Source organism: Podarcis muralis, chromosome 7 (assembly GCF_964188315.1).
Source record: "Podarcis muralis chromosome 7, rPodMur119.hap1.1, whole genome shotgun sequence".
NCBI classification, from domain to species: Eukaryota; Metazoa; Chordata; class Lepidosauria; order Squamata; family Lacertidae; genus Podarcis; species Podarcis muralis.
This window is the reverse complement of record NC_135661.1, coordinates 19,112,481-19,126,526: the sequence shown is the minus strand read 5'-3', so window position 1 is coordinate 19,126,526 and position 14,046 is coordinate 19,112,481. Positions and strand designations below refer to the sequence as shown.

Sequence of the window (14,046 nt, the reverse complement as noted above, 5' to 3'; positions counted from 1 at the left end):
CAGGGCATGAGGAGGTCAGCACTCTGTCCAACTGCAATTCCCAGCGACTGTTATTCAGAGGCATACAGCCTCTGACAGCAGAGGCAAAGCATAGCCAACATGGCTACCTGCCATTGTTGACCTTCTCCATGAATTTGTCTAATCCTCTTTTAAAGCCACGCAGGTTGGCAGGCATCACTGCCTCCTGCGGGAGCGAGGTCCACAGTTCAATATGTGCTGCATAATTTTATGAACTGCTATCGTGTAGCCGCTTTAACTCGCCTTTTTTCTAAAGACCTCTCCCAAAAGGTGACGTCAACGGAGGGATTTACTATGGACTAGACTAGCACCAAAAACAACTGAACAAAAACTAAACACCGGGGACTATCCCTTCTTAAAAGGGCTTAGTGAAACGTGTTTCCACTCGTTATATGAAGATATGTCACAGATCCTCTCAAACAGGTCTTCACTTGTTTACTAAGCATTCCTTAGAGGGCAATTTGTCAGCCTGTATTTCTTAAGAAACACCCCCCTCCCTTGATTAAAACACACACACCAACAATTCACTATTCCCAAATGCACAGGACGCATTAGCATTATGGTATATGTATATATTTACATTTAAAACCAGACATTTCTTTTTTTTTGAGGGAACTGAATCTTTGGAACAAAACTGGACAAATCTCTTCAGATTCGGATAGGGATAGTTGCTTAGAAAGGCGTTTTGGCCTTTCAGATTAGACCAGTATTATCAAAACTTCCCACCCCCTTCCCCTGTCCCACACCCCCCCTCTACCTACAGATAAAACATGGAGCATTAAAACAACCATCGGAGTCAAAGGTCGTCTGCCGTTACATAGCAACGAACCCAGTACTTCAGCAATTTGCTGGATAGTTCAATCTTCTCAGAAGAAGGCAGCAAGAACCTGTATTTGGTTTTGCCTCGTTTCTTCACCAAACCACAAGGGGAACAGGCCTCCGTTGAAGCCCAACCAGCGGCCATTTCCCCTTGCCTGGTCACATGGTGTCCTCTCAAGAGCAGCTCTTCTCCGCCCCCACCCTGTCTCCACAGCCATATTAAGTCCAGAGCATCGTTTTTCACACTCGCATGCAGAGAGCGGTATTTTTAACCTGCCGTTCCCTTCGGTACCCTTGAAACGTCAATGGAAAGTTATAACAACCGGCAGCAGACATTCCTTCCGTGTAACAGGTCTCTTCTGACTCTCTCCAGGCTAACCAAGTACATACACGGTCAGGTTTCTCATGCCCAATAGTTCTTCCCACTGGGCTGGGCTACGGTTGCGGCTGCTCTTCTGTGGAAGCTTCCGGAACCCCAGGGCCTCCTTGTACTGCCTCAGGGTTGTTGTTGGACAATGTCTCAGGGTTGTCGTTTGACGGTGTCTCAGGGTTGTCATTGGACGGTGTCTCAGGGTTGTCGTTTGACGACACTTCTGGCGTCGTCTGCGGCTGACTTTGTTCCTCAGGGGCTGTTTGTTCCGAGGTGCAGCTGTCCAGTTTCTGGACAACAACTGGAGTCTCAGTGCAAGGCTTGGCCATCTTGATGGCCTCGTCGTAAGATGGCGGCATTTCAATGGCATAGAGGCTGTACGCCGGAGGGCTTGCCATACTCCTATCCACCTCTCTGAAGGGCAGGGGAAGTGGGAGGTTCTGAGGATACTGCAGAGAGCTGTATGCTGCAAAAAGAAAACACAGAAAAGTGTTCATTTTAGGAGGTCAGCCCAACAAATGTTCGACAGAAGGGATGGTGGGAAGGCAGGTCCCTGGACCATTCACAGGGCTTATTTCAGGTGTTTTAGGACACCTTTTAGGGCAAAGGTGGTGCACGAAGAACTGTAGAGTTGTAAGGGAGCCCCCCCCCAGGGTCATCTAGTCCAACCCCATGCAATGCAGGAGTAACAGCTAAAGAATCCCTGACAGATGGCCATCCAATCTCTGCTTCAAAACCTCAAAGGAAAGAGAGTCTGTTCCACTATCAAACAGTTCCTACTGTTTAGTCACAACTTCCTTTCTTGTAATTTGAATCCACTGGTTCGGGTCTTACGCTCTGGCACAGCAGAAAACAAGCTGGCTTCCATGAGGCAACCCTTCAGATACTTGACAATGGCTATCCTATCGCCTCTCAGTCTTCTCTTCTCCAGGCTAAACAGATCCAACTCCCTCAACCGTTCCTCTTAAGGCTTGATTTCCATACCATCTATCATCTTGGTTGCCCTCCTCTGCACACGTTCCAACTTGTCGATATCCTTCTTAAACTGTGGTGCCCAGAACCCAGAACCGGACACAGTGCTCCAGGTATGGTTTGACCAAAGCAGAATAGAACAGTACTATTATTTGCCTAGATAACCTAAACATACTTCACAACAGGGGTGAAGATCCTTTTTCAGCCCAGCAGGTCAGAGCTTTGATCTCCCCACAACACAGGTCAACTCTGACTGATGAGCGAGACCACTTATTTGTCAAATTGCCCAAAGCCCTGATCATGTCAGGTGACTGAAGTTGACCCATGGGGCGAGAGGTCCGCTTCACCAGCACATTCGCCGCAGGGAACCCAATGGCAAAGTGGCAGCCAAGGAGGTTTGAACTCGGCGGATGGGAAGTAAGTCAATCTTGCTCTCTTGAAGGGGTCTGCTTTGCTAGCGGGTTCTCTGATTGAACCCTGCCCGCCTCTGCTGACATCACTCGATGATGTCAGAAGATTGATGGGTGGGTTTGGTGACCCTCCTGCTGTGCAAAGTCGCATTCCAACCAGCAGAGTAGGGCCTGCAAGGATTGGGGCCCAGAGAGAGAGCCAATGGGTAGGGCTTGGTGGACTGCTTTTGGACCTTTGGTTCCCCCACCAGTGTACAAATTGAATGAATGGATGAAAACAACCCATCTCCACACTGTTTTCCAGCTGCAAGGTAGGATAGATTTCTCACCCCCCCCCCACGGCTCCCAAAATTTGGGATTGCCAAATACTCACAGGTGACAGTGCTGTGGGCGGTGCTGTCGTGGTCCATAGGGATGATGGTGAGGTCGTGGGCATGAGGTGGAAAAGTCTGAATCGGGGGCCTCTTCTTACGGCAGCAAAACCGGACACAGCTGGCGCCTATGCCACACAGCAGCAGCAGAAACACTGTGAGGAGGATGAGCCTGAAGGAAAAGAGGCAGAGCACCACATCAGCCATCGGACCCTGCAGTGTAGGCTCCCATGATATTTAGCAAGAAGGAAGTATGCTGTAGTCAAAGCACAGGGAACTGAGCAGGGGCAAGGAACCTCAGGCTTGGGGGCTGAATTGAGGCTCCCAGGTTTGGCCCTTGGAACTCTCCGCAGGCCACAACCCGAGTGGCCTGCTTTGCATCCTCCTTGAATGTTTCTGTCTGTCTGGGATGTGTCCTTGAACTCTGAACGTGTCTCTTGCTTGTCTGGATGGAGGAGAGAGACTGGGTATATATGTCTGTGTGGTGTAGAAACTAGCCTAATGCACAAAAGTAAATTTACATGCGTTGCTCCAACCAACGTCTGCCTCTGGCCCCACCCACCACTGCCATGCAACCCCCCACTTAGGGCTGCCCAGAAGGGAATGAACCCGTAGCACAGTATGGCAAGTGGGTCAATCATTCTGATACTGGCATATGGAGTTGTGGCCGATTGCTGCATACCAAAAGCTGCTTAGGGAAATAGGGTATGCTTAGTGCGCCAAATACTTTAATGAGTATTAACGACTACGAGACAGTGTGGTACAACAGTTAGAGCAGTATTTCTCAACCTTGGGCTCCCTGGCTGTTGTTGGGTTACAACTCCCATCATCCTTAGCTAGCAGGACATGTGGTGAGGGATTATGTTTTATAAGTGCTTGAAACTGCCTAGAGTGGCTGGGGAAACCCGTCCAGATGGGTGGGGTATAAAGAAATTAATAATAATAATAATAATAATAATAATAATAATGATAATGATAATTAACAACAGCTGGGGGCCCAAGTTTGAGAAACACTGTATTGGAGTGTCAGACTAGGAGCTGAGAGACCAGGGTTCAAATCCCTCCACTCAGCAATGAAGCCAACTGGGTGACCTTGGGACACTCACTGTCTCTCAGCCTACCCTACCTCACAGGGTTGTTGTGCAGATAAAATGAGAGGGGAGAGAGCAATGTATGCTACCTCAAGCTCCTTGGAGGAAAAGGTAGTATAGAAATACTTAAAACAAGTAAGTAATAACAAACACCCTCTTTTTAACAAAAAAGTATTTTCTATTATGTTTTTATGGATGCCTTTTGCCAATTTTTTTTCTTCTGCGTTGTATACTGCCTCAATATATTTTTTAAAGATGAAACTGTTTATTTGCTTTCATGTTTATAATGGGCAAACATAAAAATGTTTCAGTCCAACATTTCCGGATACAACTCTACATTAGAGGAGGGCAGGTGGTTGGAAAAGTAACCAGCCAATGCCATCGAGTCCCCGAATTACTCCCAGGAAGAATGTGAAACGAGAGCTGAATGCCAATCAGATGAGCAGAGAGAAGGCTGCCTCTTTCCACATTCAGCGAGGCTTCAAAAGGCACTCAAAATATGTGGTTCGATTTTCCCCCACCTGCTTCTCTCAGAAGAAAAACATTTACGTTCTCACAGCATCATTGAGCAATAAATCCGTAAGCTGGCCATTCATAACTATGTCACTGGATGACGAAAACTACTGGTAAACAGTTTTCCATAAAGGATCAGATCACAAGATTGTTTTGCAATACAGTGGTACCTCAGGTTACATATGCTTCAGGTTACATACACTTCAGGTTACAGACTCCGCTAACCCAGAAATAGTGTTTCAAGTTAAGAACTTTGCTTCAGGATGAGAACAGAAATCGGGCTCCGGCAGCAGCAGGAGGCCCCATTAGCTAAAGTGGTGCTTCAGGTTAAGAACAGTCTCAGGTTAAGTATGGACCTCCAGAACGAATTAAGTACTTAACCTGAGGTACCACTGTAATTCACAGAGAGCAGACCTGTCTTGTTATTACATCATGTCCCCTGCCTCCCTGGTTTTAAAACTGCAACGCAGTGGCTCCTCTTTTGGAATCACAGGATGGACATTAATGTAATAGGAGCCTGCTGGGTACTTCAATGGGAGACCTTGCAAGCAGGACTTGAGCACAAGAGCTCCCTCCTCTCCTGTCCTTTCCAGCAACTGATATTCCTATTCAGAAGCACTGTTGCCTCCAACGGTGGAGGCAAGGCATAGCTATGGTAGCTAGTAGGCATCAATAACTCACGACTTTTGGCCCTTAATCTGAAGAGTGGTAGCATTTTGGCCTCTTTTATTGGGAATGGGTGTGAGCTTCAGGTGAAGGGCAGTGCACAAATTTTAATAATAATAATAATAATAATAATTAATAATAATAATAATAATAATATACAGGCAGCGACCATTTTAGGAGTGTCCAATTGATGCGCGATTGCAGACGCGCAGGTCCTTTTGCACCTGGAAGAGAGCAGAACGGGGCTCGGGGGCGCTTATGCGAGTTCTGCTGATGCACATGGAGGCTGGGAATGGAAAACACAAACACACACGAAATGGGTCACTGTGTGCATATGCAGGGCTATTTTTCAGGGGTGGGGGGAGGTGCCAGAACTCACCATCCTCTCTCCCTCCCTGCTGTGGGACCAGCAATGGCGCCCACTTGAGAGGTGCCGAAACTGCATTGCTTGCCCCCCCCAACTTGGCTTTAAAAACCCTCTTAACCAATATAATAAAGTTGTAAGTTCTCCTCTGAGTAAAACTTAGCTGAATACCACTCCTGGGTGTGTGTTATAGGACTGGCCATCCCAACTCTATGGAATAGTATGGCCCAGGGAATGTTTTTAGCTATTTGTGGACCCATTTGCCTTTTTGAGAGATTCCTGGGTTGGGGGGGAAAATTAAACAGGAAGTAGGCGGAGAGAAAATACCTGTTTCTCACCACTGGGCTGGTTTTGCCACTCAGTGGATGATGCAATGAGAGTTTCAGTTGATTACAGGCCAAGCAAGGAGCGATGCTGGTTTGACACAGTCAGCACGAGCCCAGAGGGCTCCTTCATGTGCCAAGTTCTCAATGGCTAAAGGGCTCCACGTGTCGGCTTGTGAAAGTGAGGGAGTTTTATAACAAAAATGTTCCATGAGAGCAACTGGGGGAAGGAAATATTACTTCATTCCCAACTATGCCAGGATTCTTGTCAAGTGGGATTGCAGCCTGCCCTGTTTTGTTTTCCTTTTCTGAGGCACCTAGTAACACATCCTCACCATCACGGGCTCGTCACCACCTGTCCCTAATCGTTACTTTTTAGTCAGATTTCTATAGACCTCCAGGGGACAGGAAAGTTGAGAGGTCAGCACATGACCTACTAACCTTCCAGCAGCACCAAGTTTTGAGCCTGCTTGTTGTAATTAGAGGTAATCTCCCAGGGAAACACCCCTGGCACTATCAAGGTTGGTTTTCTAAGTGCCAGGCGAATTTAGAAATAAAATAAAATACTGAAGCGTTGAGTGATTTTGTTAAGATTGGCTAACAGTTTTAGGCCCGAGGGCCACACTGAAGCTTGATAGTTCCTCTAAGGGCCACATGCCAGGTGGGGCAACTGTACTGACCAATGCACACATGCAGACAAAAACATTCTGACCCAGAGGACATTTTTTTTTCTCCCCATGGCAGTGCTGCTGTGGGGAGATAAAGCAGCATTTTTCATCCTCATCCCAGTGCTGGGCTAGCAGGATAAAAAACCTCTCCTGCTAGCATGTGTTGGAAAAACAGCCCCATTGCAAGAAGGTCTCTTGAGCGCCTTCCTGTCTTCTAAGACTTGCTTGTGGCAACGACAAACCAGAGGGAGAAAACGCCTCTTTTTCCAAGGCATCAAATACCAGTCCTGCAAAGCCCCTTTCAAAGGGCCACCTTGCAAAGCGCTTCAAAAGACAGCCTTGCAAAGCACTCTGCAAGGGATGAACTGGGCAAAGAAGTCACCTGTCTGCCAGCTGGGAGCCCCGCCCACCTGTCCAACAAAGGGTGGGGGAGATAGTGATCTGGCTTTCTGCCCAGATCCAGTTCCTTACCTCTGGGGCTTGGTTAACCAAAGGGCTGGCTCCAATGTGCAGCCAAGGGAAGGGATGTGAAATTGGATCCCTGGCCCACTGCACACCCGACAAGCTTAAAGAACAGTAACTGTTGTCCCCGGCTCCAGCATCTCCAAACAGTTCTTTAGCATCCCTAAGTAGCTGCTCCAAATTAGTCACACAATGGCTTTATCACAACCTGCTGGTTTCATAACGCACTCAGACTGTGCAACAGGAAAGGTGGTCATTTGTTTATCTACCGGTTGCATTTCTGCTTTGCTAACTTCCTCTTCAAACAGGGCAGTGAATGGAGCTATTGTCAGGATCTGAACAAGGCATGGTCACAAAGTAAACAGAAACGAAATACACATGCTGCCTCTCTTTCTCCAGTATCAAAGGAGAGAGGAAAGAGGAGACGGAGATGGGCTGCTGGATGTGGCCCTCCAGGCCTTTCAATCTGGCCCTCTGTGGTTGCCCCAGGCCACGCCCCTTATTGGCCCTGCTCAACACCTTCCTTGAGTGTTTTTGCCTGTGCAGAACGAGCAGAGTGGGGGCCGAGAGGGAGAGACAATGTCTGCCAGCGACTTCCTGAAACAAATGAAGCCAAGGCTGAAATTGATCTGAACTCACCAGACATACCACAGGCTTGTCCAACTGGTTCCCTGCTGAGTGCACCTGGAAAATGAAGACAAGGAAATGGGGCGTCACTCATCGAGCCTTGGATTTTTGATGCAGCTCACACACATGATCTCTCTCTAACTTTTGCGCAACGGAGGACGGGGAACCCCTGGCTTGCCAGATGTTGTCGGCTGCCATTCCCAGTCAGCAGGGGATGATTCCAGCGGCAGCCTAACTAAAGCTGGAGGGACACAGGTCTCCCCAAAAAACACCAAACAAAAGTAGGCCAAGCAATTATACTTTCCACATCGCAGATGGCGAACTGAAGATAAAAGAAATCCCAGTTGAGTGCGTGGCCAAGGTTAGATGCAAACTAGAAAATTTCTCCCAGGCCTTTCCTTATTTAAATAAAGCTTTCAGATGGAGACACATTCCCGTCAAAGAAAAGCACCTCGTGCAGGTTCTTACTTACCCTTGCGGGTTACTGCAGTGAATCTCAGCAAAGGCAGGTAGGGCCTGGAAGTAAGGAAAAGAGAAATAATGGATTTAGAACAGAAAGGTAGAACTAAATGCTGCAGGGACAGAATTCTATGGCTCTGAAACTGAGCCGGGGAACCCTTTTTCAGCTTGAAAGCCACATTCCATCTGGGACCTTCTTCCAAGGCAACAATTGTTAACGTGGCTTCTGCACAGTACCCAAGTTTCTACACATGTTCCCACACCCCTCTCTGTCATTTATCCAGGCAAGCAAGAGGCATAGCCCAGCCAGGCAAAAACACTTGGGATGCAAAGCAAGCCTTGGTGAGTGGTGTGGCCTGGGGAGACTTCTAAGGGACCGGTGGGAGTGGGATGGAGGGATACAATGAGCCCCTTGGGCCTGAGTTTCCACCCTGCTTGCTCTAAAACACCACACCACTCTCACAAGACTTGCCTTACTCTTACTGGATCAACCAAAAGATCCCTCTAATCCACCACTCTCTCATCCAAAAGAGCTAGGAAGATGCCCATGGGATGCTCATGAAAGAGAATGACCAGTACTTTGCAATCCCAGATTTATCAGAATGCATTATCCTTAGGTTTGCAGCTGATGAATAAGGAGGTGAATATATACAGTGGTACCTCGGGTTAAGTACTTAATTTGTTCCAGAGGTCCGTTCTTAACCTGAAACTGTTCTTAACCTGAAGCACCACTTTAGCTAATGGGGCCTCCTGCTGCCTCTGCGCCGCCAGAGCACGATTTCTGTTCTCATCCTGAAGCAAAGTTCTTAACCCGAGGTACTATTTCTGGGTTAGCGGAGTCTGTAACCTAAAGCGTCTGTAACCCAAGGTACCACTGTATAGTGGCAAGGCAGTTAAAACTTTCACATCTCTTGTAAGTCCAGCAGCTTTGCTCATATGCAGAGCTAAATGATGGTTGGTTGTAACTATGGTTGGTTCAAAGAACCATACACAGTCTCACAGATGAACAAGCAAGCTAGGGCTGGCCAAAGATGTTTTGCTGACTGAGGCAAAGAACAAGGCACTACTCCTCCTTATTCCACATACAGATGATAAACATGCTACGAATAGACACTTGCTTACTAGTGACAGGGAGAGTGTCCTCCACTGTGCCTGGGAGCAGCAAGCTAGTCACTTTCAGCTTAACTGTGGTTTAGAGCAGGGCTTCCCAAATCTGGGTCTCTAGCTATTTTTAAACTACAACTCCCATCATGCCTAGCTAGGAGGACCAGTGGTCTGGGATGATGGGAGCTGTAGTCCAAAAACAACTGGAGACCCAAGTTTAGGAAACCATGGTTTAGAGTGACATGCAAGCGGTAGCGGATAGCATGGTGGGGCTGTGCCCCTCTCCTGACCTCCCTCTGTCTAAGCCATTGTTGATATACCAGGAACAAAGGTCAGCGCAGTGAAAACTGGCATCTGCCACCTCTCCATCTCTGTTCTGGGGGATGCACATGGTGGTGCCTGCTACTGTGTGCAAGCAAGGCCACTGCATTTAGATTTTAATTTCTAAGGGGTAGCTGTGTTGTGGGCTTGTTGCAGCGAAAACAAAGCCCTGCAGTGCCTGCAAATTTATTATGGCATAAGCTTTAGTGGAGCACAGTCTTATCCAATGCACACATTGGTATCCTAAATTGCTGTCTCTCTCTCTCTCTCTTTGTGTGTGTGTGTGTGTGTGTGTGTGTGTGTGTGTGTGTGTAGAGCCAGGGTAGGATGGTGGCTGGACTAAGGACTGGGAGACCAGCGTTCAAATCCCCACGCAGCCTTGAAGTTCACCGGGTGACATGTCTCTTAACCTAACTAACCTCACAGGGTCGCTGCATGGATAAAACGGAGGGGCAGGGGAAAACAATTATGCCACTTTTGAGCTCCTCACAGGAAAGGTGGGCTATGAAGGAAATTAATACACACACAAAAAAAGTGCTACATAAACACTGGACCTTGTTATTGATTGACTTTGCAAAGTCACTCAATGTAGCTACCCAACCAAGAAGGAAGCTTATGATCCATTTTATTGCACATGTCCTGGCAAGCCATTCTTCAGCTGTCCAAACCTTGCCCCCAGCATACTGGAAACTTAAGTTACTTTGAACAGATATGCTGCCGCTTGTGAACATTCTTTTTTCCCCTTCAGTATCAGCATTTTAAAAAAAGAATCTTGTGTTTGTTGCTGTTGTTAGTTGTACAGTGGTACCTCGGGTTAAGTACTTAATTCGTTCTGGAGGTCTGTTCTTAACCTGAAACTGTTCTTAACCTGAAGCACCACTTTAGCTAATGGGGCCTCCTGCTGCCGCCACAGCACGATTTCTGTTCTCATCCTGAAGCAAAGTTCTTAACCCAAGGCACTATTTCTGGATTAGCGGAGTCTGTAACCTGAAGCATATGTAACCCGAGGTACCACTGTATACACGTTTTCAGTGAATTTTACTAAGGTGCCTTCAATGACATTTAACTGATTTATTTTCTTGCATCTATATCCCGGCTTCCTGCTGCCATGGAATCTAAAAGTGAAGTTTGCATTTGATATCCCGCTTTATCACTACCCTAAGGAGTCTCAAAGCGGCTCACAATCTCCTTTTCCTTCCTCCCCCACAACAAACACTCTGTGAGGTGAGTGGGGCTGAGAGACTTCAAGGATCCGGCCACTTACCAGACCTTGACCTGCTTAGCTTCTCCAATGGCTACTAACCCCGATGGTTCTCCTCCACTTCCATTGTCAGAGACAGCATATGCTCTGAGTTGCTGGGAATCACAAGTGGGACATTGTTGTCCCACTTGCAGATTACCCATTTGGGGTTTCTGATAACCAGTAGGAGATCAGTAGGCTACACTAGGTTGGGCCATTGGCCTGATCCAGCACTGCTCTTTTTGCATTCATTTGCTAGAAAGGGCAACATATATAAATTCTTTTAAAGCAAAACAAATATTCCCAAATCTAAAACTTCCAAGTATCTTGCACAGGGAGGGTTATTTTGGGAGAGGGCAGGAAACAGGTATCATGTTGTAACCAGTCAGTTGCTGCTGGGACCACCTACAGCCAGGACTTTAGGGTAACAGGCCCAGAGTCTAAAATTACCCAACTGCACCCCTGTCCGAGAATCCTTTTCAGCAATGGTGTACAGCTGAAAATACGAAGCTGTTTACGTGGAAGCCTGTTCATTAAACCAGGATTTTAAAGGAAAAATCATGCCTTAACTATTAAAGTGAAATGTTCAGTATGCATTATCACATGTAAAGCATAAGACTTATAAAATTAGAGGGATTCTGGCAAAAGAAAAAAAGAGAAAGAAATAGGTAGATGATGCAAAAATCAAACCAATTCAGTAACTGCTCAGAACAACACAAATGAAGACGCCTTATGATTCTTGCATATATGGATGAGGGGGGTGCGGCTCCAGCCTAGACCTGTCTACGTGCAAATCCCGTTCATAGGCTGGGGTGGCCCTCTAGCTGTTACAGAACTACAACTCCCATCAGCCCCAGTCAGCATTGCCCATGGACAAGACAGATGGGAGTTGTAGTCCCAACATCTGGGAGGACCACAGATTCCCCTACCCTTGATTTAGACCAAGAGAACTTGAAGCCCTTCCAACATGATTTCTGGACCACTCGGCTCTGTCAGAACCGAGATTCTGATCTGATTAAATGTAGACATCTTTCTCACTTTGTCCTCATGAGGACAGACGAGTCTGCTTTCACCTGCCTCGTTAACAACCAGTCCGGGGGGGGGGGCTCTGCCTCAGCCTGCTGGTCTCCCTGCCTTGGAAGCCCTAATGGTTACCAGTTGCCACTGGTCTTAAGATCTAAGAAGGCAAGACTCCGCAAACCCCAGTAGATAAGGGTAGCTAAATCTCAGGGGCTGTATTCAACTAAGCTCGGAGAGTAGAAGCCACTGAAATTCACACACACCCATCTAGTTTAGATCCAGATCATTTAGGGATACTGTACTGTGAACAGGCTACAAGAAACGTGCAGAGAAGGAGGGCGGCAGGGAGGGCTGTGCGTGCGAGAGAAAAGAAAGGTCTGCAAGTAGAGGCCCCCACAAAGGGCGACATTCAAACAGAAAAGCTTTTTTTTTATCCAGTGCCGCAGACGGAGCCACTCCGATCGGCTGCGGGGCGAACCACAGAGGCCGGTTCGCAAGCGGCGCGAAGCTATGCTAGCAAGGAAAGCAAAAAAAAAAGAAGAAAATAAACGGACGATCCCAGCCACCGATCAGCCCCGAAACGGAAATGCAACCCCCCACCCCCGATCCACCCACCCACAAAACGTAGCCCACTGCGGCACCCACCTCCAGCAGAGCGAAAAGGAAGATTTTGTAGGAGACGCAGCTCGCTCGCTGTGCCGCAGCCATGGAAAGCGAAGGGGAGTCGCCTCGCCCGTTCCCCGCTTTTCGCCCGAGGACGCCGAGGCTCTTTTGTCTTCCACGCACGCGGAATAAAACGCCCCGCGCCCCCTTCGGAAGGCACCCAAAGAATCGCTCCTGCGCTTGGCGCGCACTCCTCGGCGGCAGCCGCTTTGCAAAGCGATATCTCTCTCCTCAGGCCGCGCCCCTTTCCCAGTTGGCCCCGCCCACTGCTGGCTTTCCCGCGCTTGCTTTGTTCACCCGCTGGGTTGCTGCAACGGATTAGGATTTTGCAAGCGGGAGGGGGATTTCTTTGCACCCATGGGTAGCTCTCCCTCCACGAGGTTCTCGGGGGGCGGAGGTAGGCCCAAAGCGATGACTCAACGGGGTGTGTATGTGAGAGAGAAAAGTCACCGGTCGAATGGAAATGAAGCCTAATTCCGCCCACCCGGCGCTATCCCCCCCCCCAACCCGCAGAGCAATTTTAAGATTGCAGCATTAGGACAAAGGAATTTCAGAGGGGAGCTCCAGCCTTAACTGGCTGGATTTACAAATCATTCAAAAGTTCAAGTCATCGTAAGTCATCAACATTTTTGCGGGTGGGGAATATATGCACATATATCCTAATATATGCACACACACCCCACAAACGTTTTTCCACTAATAACTTTGGTATGTTATTTTAAGTACCGGGCTTCTAATGCATGCTTTACCCCAGTCCATCCATTTTTGTACACGCTGCTTGGCTGAAAAGCTACATGGCAAAATTCAGAGGTGTGCGGCTTTTGAAGGATGGCTGTGGTTTGCTTCATCTATTGTTCCAGAAAGTGTGGATTAGGTAGGCCTGCCTTTTAATGCAAACTGAATCAAATTTCTCCTTAATCCTTTGTTGTACCCATCATAAGTACTACGCAGAGTAGACCCACTGAGTAGACACGACTAAGTGAGGCCTATTCCGAGGTTGCATGCGTACCACACATTCAAATCGCTATTTTACCACTTCAACAGCCATGGGCTTTCCCCAAATAATCCTGGGAGCTGTACGTTCCCAATCACAGAACTACTATGCTCAGCACCTTTGACAAACTATACTCCCCAGAATTCATGGCTCTGGTGGGAAAGCAGTGACTGTTAAATGGTACGGTCCTCTCCTTGAATCTCGTCTCCGCCACAAACTCACTAGAGGGCTGAACTTCTCAGCAAACTGCTTAAGAGTCCGAGGAACGCTGCAGCCTTCTGCCTCACTGGTTGATAAGACCCAAGGATCAGCTCACCTTATGCATGCTTTCGCTTGCCAGCTGCTGTGCATTTGCAAATAAAGCCGTGCCTACTTCACCCTGTAAAATGCACCTTCATGTTGTGCCAGTATATATATAGCCTGCTGGTAATCAGGTAAAGGGACCCCTGACCATTAGGTCCAGTTGTGGCTGACTATGGGGTTGCGGCACTCATCTCACTTTATTGGCCGAGGGCGCTTCTGGGTCATGTGGCCAGCATGACTAAGGTGCTTCTGGCGAACCCGAGCAGCG

General features: G+C 48.0%; 1 protein-coding gene across 1 annotated transcript; it reads right to left on the bottom strand.

Moving 5' to 3' along the window:
* Window positions 1-575: 575 nt before the first annotated feature.
* On the bottom strand, window positions 576-12,706 carry TMEM52 (transmembrane protein 52). The gene is made up of 5 exons (XM_028740917.2): window positions 12,464-12,706; window positions 8,147-8,190; window positions 7,687-7,731; window positions 2,963-3,132; window positions 576-1,673 (listed from the first exon to the last, which is right to left on the bottom strand). Exons 1-5 carry the CDS (start codon window positions 12,524-12,526, stop codon window positions 1,273-1,275), a joined length of 723 nt encoding a protein of 240 aa, XP_028596750.2. The 5' UTR covers window positions 12,527-12,706; the 3' UTR covers window positions 576-1,272.
* Window positions 12,707-14,046: the final 1,340 nt, after the last annotated feature.